The sequence below is a fragment of the Labrus bergylta genome, chromosome 5 (assembly GCF_963930695.1).
Source record: "Labrus bergylta chromosome 5, fLabBer1.1, whole genome shotgun sequence".
In the NCBI taxonomy this organism is placed as follows: domain Eukaryota; kingdom Metazoa; phylum Chordata; class Actinopteri; order Labriformes; family Labridae; genus Labrus; species Labrus bergylta.
This window is the reverse complement of record NC_089199.1, coordinates 29065917-29083459: the sequence shown is the minus strand read 5'-3', so window position 1 is coordinate 29083459 and position 17543 is coordinate 29065917. Positions and strand designations below refer to the sequence as shown.

General features: G+C 40.5%; 1 protein-coding gene and 1 gene segment (V, D, J or C); both read right to left on the bottom strand.

Annotated features, from left to right (window-relative positions):
• Positions 1 to 4411: 4411 nt before the first annotated feature.
• On the bottom strand, positions 4412 to 12723 carry LOC109988164 (immunoglobulin heavy constant epsilon-like). The segment is given in 7 exon segments: positions 4412 to 5823; positions 6614 to 6931; positions 8618 to 8953; positions 10200 to 10319; positions 10497 to 10829; positions 12068 to 12406; positions 12493 to 12723. Coding segments are annotated over 7 exon segments (1848 nt in total).
• Positions 12724 to 14116: 1393 nt separating this feature from the next.
• tp53rk (TP53 regulating kinase) lies at positions 14117 to 16521 on the bottom strand. The gene is made up of 2 exons (XM_020639575.3): positions 16266 to 16521; positions 14117 to 14746 (listed from the first exon to the last, which is right to left on the bottom strand). The coding sequence occupies exons 1-2, from the start codon at positions 16486 to 16488 to the stop codon at positions 14259 to 14261; spliced, it is 711 nt and encodes a 236-aa protein (XP_020495231.2). The 5' UTR covers positions 16489 to 16521; the 3' UTR covers positions 14117 to 14258.
• Between the last annotated feature and the right edge of the window lie 1022 nt (positions 16522 to 17543).

The following is a 17543-nucleotide window of genomic DNA, read 5'->3' as shown; positions in this document are numbered from 1 at the left end:
TTAAATGAAAGTTTTTGACTGCTATCCACAACAGTAAAGCTGTTTTCACATCTGCACTCCTGAAAATATCTAGATAACTTCAGGAGGACTATCAAATATTACGTTTCGGGAACCTCGGGACTCGAGTGTGTCAGCTAACTGTGGCAACCAAATAACCAAGGTGGTATTTCTTCATTTTTTTGGTCACATCGTACACCAAGAGCTTTTGTTTCCCCCCAAAAAATTGTTTAAATACAGCAGTTCTTTGTCTCCTACTGTGGTGAGACACAGACTGAAAACATGGTGAGTAAAGCAAACTAAAAGATAGATTAGAAAGTAAAGAAAATATGTCACATCATGGGATGACTTATGAGGAATCTGCTTTTACCAAAGAGTTTGTTCTATAAGAAATCAAATGAGAGAGTTTCTTTATTGTTCCGTGGACTCGTGCTCTACTGCGACCTCTCTCAGCTCTGCCAAGTAAGGAGAAGAAAGTATAACAACCACTGCACGTCAGCCTCAAACAGCTGCTCAGTCCTCAGAGTCTCATAAAGAGAACTTCACATTCTTTAACCTCATTTCTATTCAGTGACCTCTCTGCTGGAGCGGTCACAGATTGGATCTATTCCTGGAAGGGTCTGCTTCTCGAATGAAAATGTGTCCTCTCTGAGGTCGCTTTGGTTTCTCGCTCCTCAACAGTTATTTTTACTATTTTATTCCCTTTTTCATTTAAAAAAAAAAAAATGTCTGTGGGCTTTGATAAGAAAATATAATGTGCTTAAATGTGGTCAGTCTGAAGCACAGTTACAATTCTAGATCTGAAACAAAAAAGTCCAGCCTTAGAAATACAACGAGAAAACAGCATGGAGAGAGTGAGCTGTCACCGAAACAAAACAAAAACCAGCTGATTTCTTAGGCAAAATGTAAATCCTCCTTTCATACAATCTCCATCAGAAATTGGCTGGGGTGCAAAAGCATGACAGCTCCCCCTCCTACCTACAACACAAGACCAATAAAACCTCATATAAACCACCCATCATTACAGGTTTCACACAGCCAAGCAGACAGACACCTCAGGATGACAGACAGTGAACAGCGACCATTCCCCCACAAACAAGCAATAAGAGGACTATTCAGAATGTGAAAAGATGTGGCACAGCAGGCAGTTATTAATTAAACATGTACAATAGGCGTTAATAATCACTGAGTTAGTAAATTTACTGACTGACCGGTGTTACGGTGTAAAGAGTTACCATGTTTACTGGCGACTTTCAGCCGAACGCGTCTGTGGTTGTCATAGTTACAGCAGATGTTGAAGACAGATAGTGTCCTGACTTTGCCTCTTTGATTAGTTTTTCATTGAAGACAAATCTAATGGGTAGCCTATTTTGACATTTTAATAAAAATGTAAAAAAAAAACACTTTTCACAGCTGTTGTTGTAACTATGACAACCTAAAACATAGTCGGCTGAAAGTTGCCAGTTAGCATGGTCACTATTTACACAGTAACACCGGTAATTCTACTAGTCTAAATTAAGTTTTCCCTATGAACCTTCTATAAACTAAATTATGTTGGCACGGCGGCCTGATAGATTTTAAATCACTTACTTTTTGATGAACACACGACTTGAAATCGAAGGCCACCGCAGGTCTGGCTTGTAGGCTAATTGCTGGAGTTGAAATGCATCAATACAGGTCCATGCTCCACATTAAGCTCAGGTGTAGGTCTTCTTAAACTGATTGACTCCAACTTGTCGTGAAAAGTTCATCTGGAAAACAGCATGCAGCCATGTGCTTTTTTTTTGTTGCAAGCAGTAACGTCACCTGCAGCTTCAATCCAATATCTGCTTCAAAAAATAATAATAATAAAAGAACGTCTCTGCTTCAAACATGGGAAAAGGCTTGGTGAATAGTTCAAACGTTTATCTACCTTTGTGATTCAGCAGAACTTGTCATAACAGAGCCCACCCACTGAGATGGAAGGTGTGATTGGTCAGTTTTATTGTCATTACAAATGATTCTCACATAGACAAAGTTGTTTTATTAGCCTGTTATTATAACAAATAGATTTTCATTCCTTAGTAGATAGACTTAAAAACTTACACAATTGCCAAAATATTTTTAATAGAAGAAGACATGAAGGCCTATAGTCTATTGATACAATAATAATAATACAATAAAGATAAACATTAGACTATGGCATCTTCACATTCAGCACCGAAATACATTTCTCAGAGTGTGTCGTGTGGACAGCTGCATTTCTCCTCATCACCCGTCATTCAACGTCGACACCCCAAACAGGCAGAACACTCTCATCAATGGTTTCTCATCTTAGTGAGCACATTTGAGTTAAGCTGGCTGTATACCAGGGCTGGCAGATAAAGTTTGGGAAGCACTGATTTAAACGTTTACTTACTAGTAAACAAACTGAAGAGGCAGGTTTCCAAGGGTTTATTTTCTCTGAAACATTTAGTTTTCATGTTCATTGTCAAATTAGGAAAGGGAAAAATTAAATTGGTGCGAATGACATTTTCAACATTTAAAAAACAAATACATTAACCTGTCTCTGAGGGCCTAGAGAGTGGCCCTGATGGTTCCCCTCTGCAGTAAAACAGCTTACATACTGGAGTGGCTTTGGCTCAGTGGTAGAGTCGGCTATCTTTCTTGTTTCTCTAAAACAGCAGGTCGAGGGATCTATTCCCAGCTCCTGCACCCACATGTTGATGTCACCTTGGGCAGGACACACCCCAAATTGCTCACGCTGCTGCGTCAGCGTTTTGTCATTGTGCATAATCAGTGTGTGAATGTGAAGGTGTGACCTGCGGTGTAAAAATGACTTTGAGGAGTCAGAAGAGTAGAACTGGCTATACAAGCTCTGGTCCATTTACCATTTTATATACTTATTGTACCGCTATGCAACAGATTGCAGTTTGATTTTCATGATGGGGAGATTGAAGGATCTTTCAGAACGCTGCTGCGGTAGCGTCCATTGTTGAAAGCTGCATGTTGTTTACTGGAGCTGTAAGTCTTTATTCCACCTTTAACAGCAGAGTGCACAACACTGCATCTTTTAATCCTCCGTTCAAACCTTTATCTGAACACTATATTCACAGGAGGAAGAGAAATGGAAAGCTCACACTGGATAGATAAATGTTGGTTTGGTGAGCATTTTGAATCCCTTGATTTACGTTTGATAGTCCATAGGATGTTATACTCTACTGAAGAGGTGATTCACCACTGAAAAGTTAACATGCACAGAGCTTTTGGAAGTCTCATTAGGCGAAATCTGAAGCGCAAAACTCCAAACAATATCGGTGTATTTTTTTGTCTGAGCTTTGTGAATCTCCGTTTGAACACTCTGCATTTCCTCCCTGTTGTCTTCTCTCTCAGCATGATGAACACATTAAGCTCCATCCTTCAGTGAGGGGGGGGGGGGTATGCTGTACCTCATTCAGTCTCCAGTGTGGCTCTTCGACATGGAGCAACACTGCCCCCTTGTGGACAAACTTGACCAAACACTCTATAAAGAAATCACTGCTGCTGAGAAACACTGACAGCATGTCCTGCAGCTCATCAGAAAATGTCAGCATGAAATATGAATCTGATTTTACTGCAAATAAAAACATTTTGACCATCATTGACTTTTGAGAGTTTACTTTTTTTCATTTCATCATCATTTGATCATTTCAAAAATAAATTGTAAATGTGTTTACATAATTAATAACCTAACATGTGTTGACAATGTATCGTAAAGTTTGTTAAAAACATCTGATTTTGAATAGATTCATTTAAAAGAAATAGTTGGAATAATCCTTAATAAATGGGACATCTTTTTCTACTTGCTCTAACAGAATAATACTAAATAATAAAAAGGTCATTTTAATCAAACACAAACTTTTAAATAGTAGTAGTAGTAGCAGCTGTTTTATTGCCTTTTAATCTAATTTGAGTTTATTCCTCAAATTCAAAAGAGTGAAATGAAATCTCAAATATCCAGTCTGATGTTTTACAACTGATGTTTCTAGCATATAGGTAGGCTATTTAAATATATAGCTATTTAAAGATGAATGAGTTATTATATCTGAATCTGAAGGTCATACCTTTTTTTGAGTTGGGTGATTGAAGGCCTCACATCTGGTTTGCATTTGGACCTTGGCTTATATAATAATTTGTATGACAGCACGTGTATGTTTTGTTTTCACATTTAGGCTTATGCAGTACCAGCCTTAAAAAAAAAAGGTCCTACCTAGTAGTAGTAACAGTCCATATAAAAAGGTGAATCACGGCATTTAAATACCAGTTTGCAACTGTTAATGTTTTTTTTCTGCAAAAGCAAGCACATCTAGTTTGACTGTTATTTTAGTTTGTTACAGTATCCTCCGGAGTCCCTGACGTTATCATGTTGTGCGAACAAGTAAGTGGATATCTCGCCCTCTATACCAAATGTTTACTTGACTTCATGAAGTGTGAGCAGAAACAACGTTTTCATGCAGCTTTTTATGTGAAATAACTTTATTGTAACACATCGGAATATAATATATAATATCTATAACAATAGATGTTATCGGACCGCAGGAACTTGATCATAGTTCTAGGAACTGTTGGAACCCTCCTCCTTTTTTATTGATTACACACTGAAGGAACTATGAGCGATTTTAGTTCTTAAAAACCCATTTAGAGGAACCTTTTTAGCTCCTGCTTCAGAGGAGGTATCATGGTGGTGCGAATGAAGAGCAGAAAAAAAGTCCCCATGATGTGTAGTTCTCATGGAACCACCAAGTGGACCGTTCCTCTTTAAAAAGTTTAGGACAGTATTAACAAAATAAAGAGGAATTTACTACTTCAAACAAGCTTCTATTGCAAAAGGCAGTTTTGAAAGTTACCTGTCTAGCTATTCCTGCCCTGTGTCCAACTTCCTGCTATCTGCTCTGTGCAGCTTGAAGCAGCTCTGTGAAAAATAGAGGAGGAGCGGAGCAAACAGGCGACTTCTTAAAGGCTCCTGTAACACTTCAGAAATGGGCTGCAGCCCATCTGGCTGAAGTATAACCACTGTATGTCTGCTGCAAATGGCGACATCTGGTGATAAAAAATGATACCAATGTGGAAGTACAAAAGTGCAAACCCCAGAAGTCCCATTGACACCCATATTATACTAATGCCTATTTTAAACACGTTCACAGCCTGGTACAAACACTTGGTTTCAATACCTCATTTCCTTATTGTTTTGATTATTTTAGGGCTAAAAGTCAAATTTGAATAGTTAGAGCGGGTTGAGTTGAGTTAACTCACAGGCAAGAACATTGTAGCTGTTTGCCAGGAGGCTCAGCTCAACCGCTTTGCCTACTTCTAGGTCGACCGAAAGTGACTTTAGACAGCATTTTCAACATCCAGTCGGTGACATCACTGAGAGTATGTCCATGTTTTATACAGTCTGTGATCTGCAGCTTCCCCTGTAACCTAACAGTCTTTAGGCCTCATTCTGCTCAGAGGCTCACTGATGCTTCTGTCAGCAGCCGTTTGGCACCTGCAGGACTGGCAGCGTGAAGAACCTCTCCTCTCCCGGTTCCTTCTGGGCGCTGTGGACCACCTTGCACCTGAACTCAGCACCTCTGTCGTCCTCAGCGGGAGTGAAATTGAGAAAAGTGAACATGGAGTAGAGGCCGTTAATGTTCAGGCTCGGGGGAGTGTTGAAGACACCCGAGGGAACCTCCTCTTCATTTTTAGTCCAGGTCACGGTCAGGTCCTCAGGACAGAAGTTCTCAATGCAGAGGTGCAGAGTGCACTCTTTATTTATCAGAGGGACTTGTGGTTCACACTCAATGAACTTTGGATCAGGAGCAGTTCCTGTTCAAACAGACATGGGACACAGAGTTATTAAACAGGTGAAAATTAGGTACATTTTTCTGTGCTTTTCTTTTTTTCTTTGCCAGAGAGAATAAATGTGTTCTCTGAAAAGTATCCCAGTGTAACTGCATCATTAAAAACTACCACAACACAGCGCAGAAGCCCACCACTTACATATACTATAAATGATGTTGACACAAATGAAATCCAGAACATGGATTTAAAAGTCACATATTATGCTAAATACACTTCAACATGTTTTTCTTACACTAATGTGTCCCTAGTCCGTCCCTAGTCCATCCTCTCCGTCTTTTGCTTGCTCCACTTTTCAGAAAATGTGTGCTCAAACAGGCCGTTTGGAGATTTTCCCTTTATGACATCACAAAGGGCAGTAGCCCCTCCCCCAGGTGGGTGACACTCCCACAGCTAGGTGTTTGTTCTGCCCTCTGAGTCTGCCTTCTCACCATAAACAATAGGACATGGAGCGAGAAAGCCCGAGTACACCCAAGCCCTTCCAGAGAGGGGGCGTGGTCAGACACAGCTCATTTACATATTTAAAGGTACAGACACAGAAACAGCCTGTTCTGAGCAGTGCTGAAATAGAGGGGTTTATAGACATGATCAAATACAGGATCAGAGAGGATTTAGAACAAGAAACTTCACACACATATTTTGTGGAGCTCTGAGACTTATTTAAACTGGTTGAAAAGGAGGAGAATATGTGAGCTTTAAAATTTGATTAAAATAAGAAGAGAATGTGTTTGCTGAAAATGATTTGATGCTTTTATACCTCGAGTGTTGATGTGGTACGTAACATCTCTGTAGCCCTGCTCGGGGAAGCTGGTGTGGTAAACGCGGCAGGTGTAGACTACTTTCTCGTCCTCTCTGGCCATGAGCAACTCAATCTTACTCCACACACTGTACAGGCGGTTTGGGGCGGAGAAAGGTCCGTAGTGTGTGATGGAGCAAACCTGCTCGCCGTCGTCCCTGGACCACACCAGGTCCACATCTGAGGGATAGAAGTTCTCCACCCGACAGCAGAGAACCAGCCGTTTCTCCACCATCGGGATCTGAGGGATGCTGGAGATCTGGAGGAGAGACGGCTCCACTGGAGGGACGGGGAGGAGACGAGAGAGCAGTCAGTCATGGGAAATCATGTCAATCGTTCACAAAACAGTAATATATGAAGAGTACAGAACATTTTCCTTTATTTGTCCCATTTGCTGAAACTATGACATTGCTAAAAACTTTCAGGTTTAGGTTACAAAGGTTGATCTGCATCATCACTGTTTGTTATATGAACGTGTTGGATGGTCTTCATTGATCAAACCCAGACTTAAACACTGGAGTATTCTTACCAACTAGTCCACCTTAGGTCTACTACCTTCAGACCTTTATGACCTACATCAGTCAGAGGAGTACAGGGACTTACAATCTTCGATCTCAGGACCTTTTCTTGTTGCCTGTTCTGAAAGATAGATCTGATCTGGGGAAAAAGTCGTCTAAGTTTGTTGCTCCTTTTCCTTGGAACGAGTTACAAACAAAGCTGAGACTTAGCGAGCTGCTCTCATTAGAGACTTTTAAGAGGATGTTAGATTTGATATCCTTTATCCTTTATGACTTGTAGGCTGACTCATAAAGGATAATAATAAAGGATTCATCCATCCATTATCTATACCGCATTTCCGGTTCGGCGTTGCGGGGGGTGTGGGGGGAGACACAACGATTGTGGCCAAATGGCCATATGAATTATTATTTACGGTTAAAATAATAGAAAAGAGCCAAACATTAATGAATTTAGAATTATTTGTTTATATTATTGTTTATTCTGGCTTATTTTGGTTTTAGCTTTTGTTAATTGATTTTGGGGGTATTTGTGCCTAATTTCTCCCTCTTTGGGGGCGGAGCCGCGGCGTATCGGCAGTGTCATTTAAGTTGATTAAGGACACCTGGGGTGAGAGTGAGAGTGGGCAAGCGGAACAGTTTTTTGACTGCAAAGGGGATAGGATAGGATATACGTGATATAGCGATCTGATCTGTTTCATTTATTTTGTGAAGTTTAGTTCTTTCTGAAAAGTTTTCTATTAATAAATGTAGTTTATAAGTTGACTTTGGATCCGCGGCTGCCTTTTGTTTTTATTTGATAGCGTGTTAAACCCGCTCAGCAATGGCTTACCTAATTGATTTTGTTTGAAGCCATTACAACCATGTCTCACAGTCTACTGTGCAAAAACACCAAACTAATATGTTCACTAAATTGAGAAATGGTTTGAGGTATATCTCTGCTAAAGTAGCTGCTAAGTTTGCTGCGCAGCTGGTGGTTATTTTTAAGCTGACTCTGCTCGACATCAGCCACTAAATGAAGGGGAAGTGTTGGCGTTTCATCCTCAATCCAGAAAGAACGCTTTGGAGAACCGGACCACAGGTAGATTGAAGTTGATTGAAGTTGAAGCACCGTGGCGGGGAAGGAGAAGTTGGGGATGTGGCATGGTTTGACGATGGAGAGTGACAGGGAGTTAAATTACTGCAGCCAAGAGACTCAGAGCGAGAACTGGACTGTGACACAGAGGACGGCAAAGACAATGGTGGAAATTGGAGGGATGTCGATTTCTTTGTGCCCATTTTTGGAATTATCAGGGGTTCAGCAGGGGCAGCCCCGGATCGCATGCATATGATTTTGAATTTTGCATTTGTTTTGAATTTGCAGACTGTTTTTAGGGTATCATTATCATTAAGGCCTTTGCAGCATGATTGCCCTCGACGGCCGCCGTATATTGGAGCGACAGTCACTCACCTTTTACATCGACTGTGGTCTCTCTGACGATGGTCTTGTTCCTGCACTGAACCACACACTGGTACTTGGTCATGTCTTCAGTGACACTCAGACACACGGGCAGGACTGATGTGTGTTGTTTGCCGTCTGACTTGAGAGAAGCCTTGTGGCTCAGCTCCTCGGTGACCAACAGAGGAGCCGATTCCGACGGCACATCCGACTCTGCGAGGCTTCTCAAACGAAACCATTTCACTCTGAGCCCCTGTCTTTTTTTTTCTCCCCGGATGGTGCATTGAAGCTGTGTCGGCACCTCGGCATAAATGATGTTGGGTGTGATTTGAGAAACACTCGGTGGATCTGTTTAAAGACAAAAGAAATGCATCCTGTTACACCATCGTTATTAACCAAACAGTCAGAAATGTCTTCTTAAAATCTACTTACACTGTCTATCCACTGCTTACTCAGCTTAATGCAATACAATATAACTTCTTTAGATATTTACTTTCAGCAGCACTACTTCCTATTCAGAACTACCAAAGTTTCTCTGACATTTTGAGTCCAGTCTGCAATCTCTCTTTTCATTCCTGGGAGATTTCTGGGTGGGCAAACAGCCCTGAAGTCTCATGCTGTTTTTCAGGCAATGAAGGGGTCTTTACTTTAAGGTTGCCAACCATCCCATATTAGCCGGAGCATCCCACTGTCCTGTATGTTGACGTTACTTCTCTTTACTCAACAGATGACACTTTACTGATCTTAGATACAAATTAACCTTCAGCCCCAAAAGGTCCAAAAACCTGCTGAAATAAATTCCCTTCATGGATGGTGTTGTTCAGGGTGACTTGTAACGTGTAGACAGTGTCTATTCTAGAGTCTGTTGGGGGCCTCGGCAAAAATCAATTGGGGGGGGTCCTCCAACCAGAGTTCAACAGGGCAAGGAGAGTGAGTGCTGTCAGATGGACCCCTTTAAGGAGGTTTCGACCGCTGCTTTGGGGCCCCCTACTGGTCTGGGGCTCCAAGAAGTTGCCTGCCTTTCCTGTTGACAAGCAGCACCTCTGTATAGATAAATATAAGGATAAACTTGCAAAATAGAAAAGCCATTGCAGCTACAACAAGCAATGGGAAGCAAAAAAAGATGTAGGTTGAGCTGGTCATAGCTGGCTCAACGAAAGCTTTCTGCACTTTAAGCCGTCAGGAATTTCCAACAGGTGATGGAGATGAGCATGTGGAATAATTTATTTCCACTATAATCATTTCATCTTTAAGTAACAGGTTCAGATCTGACATCTGGCTTGTTTCCCGCGTGTCATTCTCCACTCCCTCGCTCCTTAATTTACGACTCTATCCACTGTCCTGTCTCTACTATGAAGGCATAAAAAAAGCCCGAAAATAAATCTTAAAAAAATGAATAAAAAAAAAAAAAAATGGGAGAGAAAGAAATTGGGGAATGATAAACGGGAAAGGAGCCACAGGTCGGACTTGAACATGGGCCGCCTGCCTGTAGGACCACAGCCTCCGCAACAACGACAACAAAGATTTAGTTTGAGGGGGAAATTTAAAAAATCCCTTTAAATGAAAAATGTGTTGTATTCAGATTGAGATGTACCTTTAGAGAGATGCCTGATGATCACCAAAAAACTTCCAATAAGAGAGACGATCATCCCAAAAATCAACAGACTCCCGAGGCCAATCAGAACACCGACAATGGAAGAGGGGAGTGATGGAGCTGTAAGAAAAACAACCTGTGTAACATCAATAATATAAAAGAACATATAATTCAGAATGGACGACACTTCATGAGTGACTGAATAAATATTTTCTGTTTTATGAGGATGTCTGAATCCTCGTGCTGAAGTTCTCTTTCACATTCATAACTTCACATTATAACAGATACTGATGATACCTTGAACTTTCAGTGTTATGGATCTGTTGTACGGCTGACTGAAGGTCTGGTGCTCCACCCTGCAGATGAGGCGTAGGTCTCTGCCCTTCACTGCCGACGAGTGCAGAGTGACGCCGCTGCGAATGCTGTAAGTGCCATCTGGGTTGTGAGCGGCCATATTGGTGCAGACTCTGAAGAGTGGGTTTAAACCTGCAAGGAAGGTGGTGGAGCCGTTTTGGATGTGCCACGTCACGTCCAGTTGGTCTGGATAGTATCCTGTGATGTTACACTGTATCGTCTTCTCCTGCCCCTCCGTCAACGCCGCCGTCTCTGGAAGCAACACTGAGGGCTGAGCTAGGGGAGAGATGAAAAAACAGTACATTCATTTTTGGTTTGGGGGTGTAATTACAAAAATTCAACATCATGCTGCAGAATCCTCCCCTCCCCATTACTTTGTTTACTTGGAGACACATCACAAATCACCATCCCAAATAACTACAAAAACCCGCTACTCGTTTCTCTAACTATCGCCAAGAAAATCATCTATCAGAACTGGAAATCAAAAAGATACTGCCACATAACCCACTGGACCAACCTACTCACAGAACACATTGTATTAGAAAGAATCGCAGCCTGCAAAAATAACAATATATCAGCCTTTAATAAAACCTGGAATCCATTCATAATTCACCTAAATCTCAGTCATACATTTCCAGTCGTAAAAAGGTTTTGTAGAAATGCTGCTATCTTCTTCTTTCAGCCCAGTCAGTGCCGATACAGCAGTTAACAACTACATTTGTTGGACACGCTGAAACCATTAATTTGTCAGTCAGACATTCTGATATTCTCTCAAATTCCCAGACAGGTTGAGATATTCACAGGGTGGACAGAAACTCAACTTTTTCTCTGACGTTCTAGCCGTAACAATTTCATACAGAGATAACTGATATGTTTAAATTTGTGCAAAAACAACAAAAAAGGAGCACACTCGACAGTAAACACAGTAAAAGGTGCACGACCGCAACAAATCTAGAAAGAGACAGAAAATTCAACACATATATGTCCTTTAGGTTTCCTTTATCCAGCACCTGACATAAAGGAAACCTAAAGGACATTTGTGTGCTGACTTTTCTGTCTCTTTCTATGTTTAAATTTATCATTTTTCAACGCCTGTTCTGCTGTGCTGAGTTGAAAAATGTCTTTGTGTTAGTGGAGAGAGAAGAATCATCGAAGGGATCGCTCAGTGGAAAGAAGCAAATAAAACACTTATTCTTGCTCAACTTCTGATGTTTTTTTCTGGATCCGTAGCAAATATTGAATACATACTAGGGGTGCACAAATGCATCAGCCCATATCGGCCTTGTTGTCAGACATCGGCACATCTGCAGATAATGTGGCATGTACTGATGTTTATTTGTTGTGCCAAATGGATTTAATGCCGGTATCTCATACATCTTACTTTGTGGGAGTCTTACACCTGAAGAAGTCATGAAACAAACAACAACTTCCCAATTGGTTCATCTTCTGGTAGATACTAAAACTCAATCCAGAGTATTTGACACAGATAAGCAGAGAAACAGAGAGACGTTTACCGAGCACTTCCACAGAAACGGTCTCTGTGTAGACGACAGGTGTGATGATTCTGCATGTGTAGAGTCCTTCATCCCCCACAGTCACATTGCAAAGCTTCAGGGATGCGTCGCTTTGCAGTAACCGCGTTTTATCCACCACAGAGCCGGCTCTGTTCAAGTGCGCTTTACCATCTTCAAAAGTGTACACAATGCTCTTCCCTCCACGTTTATCCACCGTGATCCACTCAACGGTCAGAGCGCTCCACTCCACCTGCTTGGACAGTTTATCAAAGACGCAGCCGAGAGTCACATCTGTCCCCGTCAACACGCTGAGCTCCCTCGGGGTGTCGGCTGAAGAACCTGCAAGCACAGGAGGAATTTCTGAAGTGCCTTTGAACACCTGCACACCTTTGAAACTTTGACGAGAATGAATGCAGGACACTTACCTTGCACGAACAAAACAATGAGCATGACTTTCATCATGGTTTCCTGATTCTGTAAGAACTCCATTTTCAGTACATGTTTAAAAAAAAGTGAAAGGAAACTTGGACGCACTCGTCTCGGTTAAGTTGAAGTTAAAACTGATTCCTTAGACTGGAGATCACATGGGGGTTGAATCACTGAACAGGTTTAGTTTCGGGCTTGTCGGTTCATTGCTGTGTTCTTTTGTTGCACCTCCTCCTGGACTTTGACCTGTGGATACAACCTCCTTCACACCACCTTGTAGAAAGGAATGTGCAGTATGACTCACTACAGAAGGAGGGATTTAGTCCTATTTACACTAAAATAAATGTGTATGTCGAAGTCATAAAAATAACCCTTCTATAACACCAATGTGGTTAATAATTTCCATTTGTTGCAGTTGTTAAATACTGTGAATGTCACTGGAGATATGCAGTTTCTTCTGTGGCCTGCTGAGAATCAAAGGCTCAATCTTTCATGAATGACCTTCTCACTGCTTACACTACTCGTTAGAAAAGCATCTTAAATATATTAATAACCTGTCATAGATCTGGTCTCAAGTTCTTTTCATTAAACCTCTTAATGGTGTCTATCCCCTCCAACACCATGTTTATCCTGAAGTCCTAAAATGGGCAGCCAGGGGGCGCCAGTGGTCTAGTAGTTAATTTGCACACCACATATTCAGAGGTTGTAGTTCTTAAAGGTCACATTTTCTCCTCCTTTTCCACAAGTTTGAATAAGTCTTAGATCTCCCTAAAACATGTGTGAAGTTTCTTGTTTTGCATAATATGTGACCTTTAAAGCAGACGGCCTGGGTTCAAATCCCGACCTGTGGCTCCTTCTGCCCTGCTTTCAAACTCTCCTGTCTCTGCAATTCATTTAAAATGTTTGATTTATAGTTTCCTTTAAGGACCTGAGTCCAGCTAGTGTTTTTTCTGAGCTCCAGCGTCTTTTTTCAGTTGTTTTCAATAAGAAGAGAGAGTTCCCAGCAGAGAGCGGCCGCCTGGAGAAAAAGCGTCACGGGCGCTCTTTTACAAATGAATGAAAAAAAATGTTTGGTTTTTTTTGCCGCCTACGGATCGTGTCTTGAACCCACATCCTCTTCGCTCCGTGTCTGATCGGGTAAAAAAAAAAAAAAGATTTCAAATATAAAACATATCGTAAAAAGTAACGGAGCAGTGTCGGTCATACAGCGGCCGTTGTCAACAGACTGTTGTCATAGAAACAGGCCTAAATTCCTTGGTAATCAAACTACATTCTTCATGCCCGACAATATTTTTTTCATAGGTATTTGAATATATAAGTTTGCATTATCATATTCATCAATATTGCAGGCTAACTAAACTGTAGCAGCTATTGTAACACAGGAAGTGATTATATCAGGTTAAGATTTTTCATTCAGCCTGATTTGACTTCTTCACATCAGGGCATCTTTTTCCCTTTAAAGAAATAACTGTGCATGTTTACTGTAAAGCCTGGATCCATGTGGTTTAGTAATATGCTACCACAACATCTGCAGTAATGGAAGAGAGCAGGTTTAGATGTGTCCTACTGATGAATAGACTCAACATGAACTGCTCCAAAATGCAACATCATCACAAATTCATCTCTTATATGTAGTAAACGTTTGTTTTAATCGGGGATGTGACTTTATATACAGATTTATTTTTGCACATGAACAGCTTTGTAAATCAAACGTGTTTCTAAACATTATTTACAGAGATGTTCGTCCCTGCGCACAGAAAGTTCATCATCCCACCATCGACCTCTTCCTCCCTCTCAACCGAACCTCGTCCAGCTTTTTCACGACCGCCGCCGACTTCTTGGACGACGCAGCGTAGCTCTTCAGCAGCTTCTCGAACAGCGACTCTGTGTTGGGGTGGGTACTGAGAAAAGCCTTCTCCAGCACATACAAGTCCACTCCTTTATCCTCCGGCAGAGCAGAGTTGTAACTCAGGCCGAAATCAATGAGCACTAACTCGTCCTCCCCGTCCTCAGGGCCACGTTTCAGCAGCATGTTAGAGGTGGTCAGGTCGCCGTGGATGACGTCCTCGTCGTGCATTCTGCCCAGGATTTTGCCCACCCTGTCGGCCAGCTGCTCCAGCTCGGACTCTGTACGGGAACCCGACTGCTGAGCGGATGCAATGTGGTCACGGACCGTAACGGATCCTACAATTTCTTCCAGGAAAATACAGTGGGAGGTGTAGTCCACAAAATAGACGACAGGGGTGGAAATACCTGAGGGGGGAAAGAGGAAGACAAACGTCACACACTGGAGGCTCGTACTGGAAGTAATCCAGGATGAGAATCTGATTCATCTGTATTTTTTTTAATGGACAGAAACATACGATGTAAAATAAATTAAGAAAAAATATTAACATCTTGATAGGGCGTGCAAAAAATGTAATGTTCATAACGCTGACATTTTTACATGACATGGACAGAGTCTAGCACACAGCAGAAACAGAAACAAGTCACTTATTCTGCTTCTTTTTTTTTTTTTTTAATCTGAAACTCAAAAGCTACAAACCCCTCATCCTAAAGCTCATCCATTAAAACAAACACTTTTCTCACCTCGTCTTTATTTTTACAGCATTTCTCATACATAAAAACATACAGCCCCAACGTGCTTCACAAAGGACTGACAGACAGGAAATAAAAAAAATGAATAAAAAACAGAAATAACCTTTTTAAATCTCTCCAAGTAAGAGTCCAGTTTTAAAGGACAAGTCTTCAGTTTACTTTAACACCCTGAGGTAGTGAGTTCCACATTTTAGGGGCATAAAAGCAGAAAGCTCTCTGCCCGGTGCCGTGTGGGTCACACGAGGAACATTTGAAACTACGAGCCGACACATTAACACGTTCATCTCTCTTGATGTATTTTAACTTCTCTGCTCGTAGCTTTCCCTTTATTAATTTAACTCACTAACTCATTAATTGAAACAGTAGTTTTAAAGCATCCAGGAGTACTCTGTGTATTTTATTTAGACAGTTGAGGATTAATGTGGTTTATTTATTTATTCTATATATTTTATATCAGTATTCATACAGTTCTGGTTACTTTATTCCTGTTGCTTCTTATCCATTATTGCACTACGGTCACTTTATTCATCTCATATTTACCTTTATAATTATATTGTATATATCAGTTCTGTTGTTCCATTATTCACCTTATAACTTATCATTTAGTATTTAACTACTTGCACATAGCTCTGTGTATATATATTTATTTCTCGTTTAGTTCTGTTTACATCTGTTAGTCCGATCACTGTCCACTTATATCTACTCTTTTTATATTTTGCATTTTAATTTAAGTTTAAGCTTTAAGTTGTATTTAAACTGACACTTTATATTTACCTGCACTGTTGTTATTTTACTGCTGTGTGTGTGTCAGGGGACAAATAAAGTTTTTTGAATTGAAATGATGAATTTGGTGATTTCGCAACTTTTTTATCTTCTTGAGGCCAAACAAGAAAACAACAAATGATTACTGAATCAATCACGAACACATCTGACATGTTAGTCAGTCAAAATGAACCCAGCTGTGGGTGATAAACAAAGAGGCGTCTGTCTGTTGTTGTACTTTTTAAAAAAAACTTTATTGACACGTAACATTTACAATTTATTTAATTTTAAGAAACAGGAAAATGTTATTACAGAGAGATATTCAATTTACTGTACAGAAAGAATAATTACTGCGTAAAGAAACTCAGTTATAAAAATAAAAACAGTCCATAATAAGATGATAATCACTCGCCTGCTTTACGGCAGCGCAGGATGGAGCGGACCTCCTGCACCGTCCTCCGGTGGGTCAGCTTCTCGTCCAGCGCCGGGTGTCGGTACCGTTTCGGGAACCTTTCCTTCACGATGGTGGGCTTTCCCAGAAACTCTGTCCGGTACACCCTCGCTTCTGCGCCTTGTTTTATCAACTCTGCTTTGCTCAGAAACTCTGCCACCGCCATGCTTCTCTCCTGAGCCATGTTTACTTCCGCCTTCTTCTCCGAGTCTGTCTGAGTGCTTCCTGTGCTCTGTTTATGAAGGCTGCCACCTCGCGGCCGACACGAGTAGTGCACATAGACAGCACAGACAAGTCAAGTCAAAGTCAACTTTATTGTCAATTTGAAAATATGCCAGACATACAGTGGAATCGAAATTGCGTTTCTCTCCGTCCCACGGTGCAATACAACCAAAATAAGATAATAAAATAAAATGAGGTAAAATAAAATAAGGTAAAATAAAATAAAATAAAATAAGGTAAAATAAGATAAAATAAAATAAGGTAAAATAAGATAAATAATATTTACAGTAATAAACTCCAAATAGTGTAATAAACAAAATGGTAAAAAATAAAATTTAAAGAAAAAGTAAACTTGAAATGTGCAGTAAACTGAGTGTACTGAGTGAACAGCTAGACATATGGCCATATAAAAATAAATGATTCTCCTTTCTTTTACTTTAAATTAAGGAGTGTTATTACCTATACCTCCAATTGATAAATAATAATGATAGCCTAAATTATATCTCATAGATTAACAATGAATAACGGGTTAATGCATACATTTTCTACACTTATCCCCTGCTGGCAACATCATCTTTTCTCTTTAATATGATTTGTTGGCTCATTTGAAACGTCATCACAATCATTCTTAACACTTTAAAATCAATTAAAGTGTTTCAAACCTTGAAGATGCTTGAAAACGATTCAGATAACAAAAAGATGCATTTATTAAAATCGTTTTATTCATTTTTATTGTTTCATTAAAAATGCAATAATGTTAGTCCCAATGCCAGATTTTTTCCCAAACCATATTGACCCATTCCTGTTTCAAAGCATGGCAACACAAAATAAGTCCTAGACATCAAAATGTGGTTCACCTCTTGTTTTTAACTACCAAAATTGCGGTAAACTCTAACACACTGAATTTCATAAATATGTTGCCAACAAATTTGTGCATTTTGGACAGTGTGCAGGAATTAGTCTGCTTGTTTTGATGAACTCATTCTTCTCTGACGCACCTTTCTTTGAAGTTGTTTG

Bases quoted from the DNA above. Each gene is read 5' to 3' on its own strand.
- tp53rk (XM_020639575.3), bottom strand. From the start codon at position 16,488: ATGGCTCAGGAGAGAAGCATGGCGGTGGCAGAGTTTCTGAGCAAAGCA. The intron at 14,747-16,265 runs GCGAGTGATTAT...TTCCCCCCTCAG, and splicing joins CCTGCGCTGCCGTAAAGCAG to GTATTTCCACCCCTGTCGTC.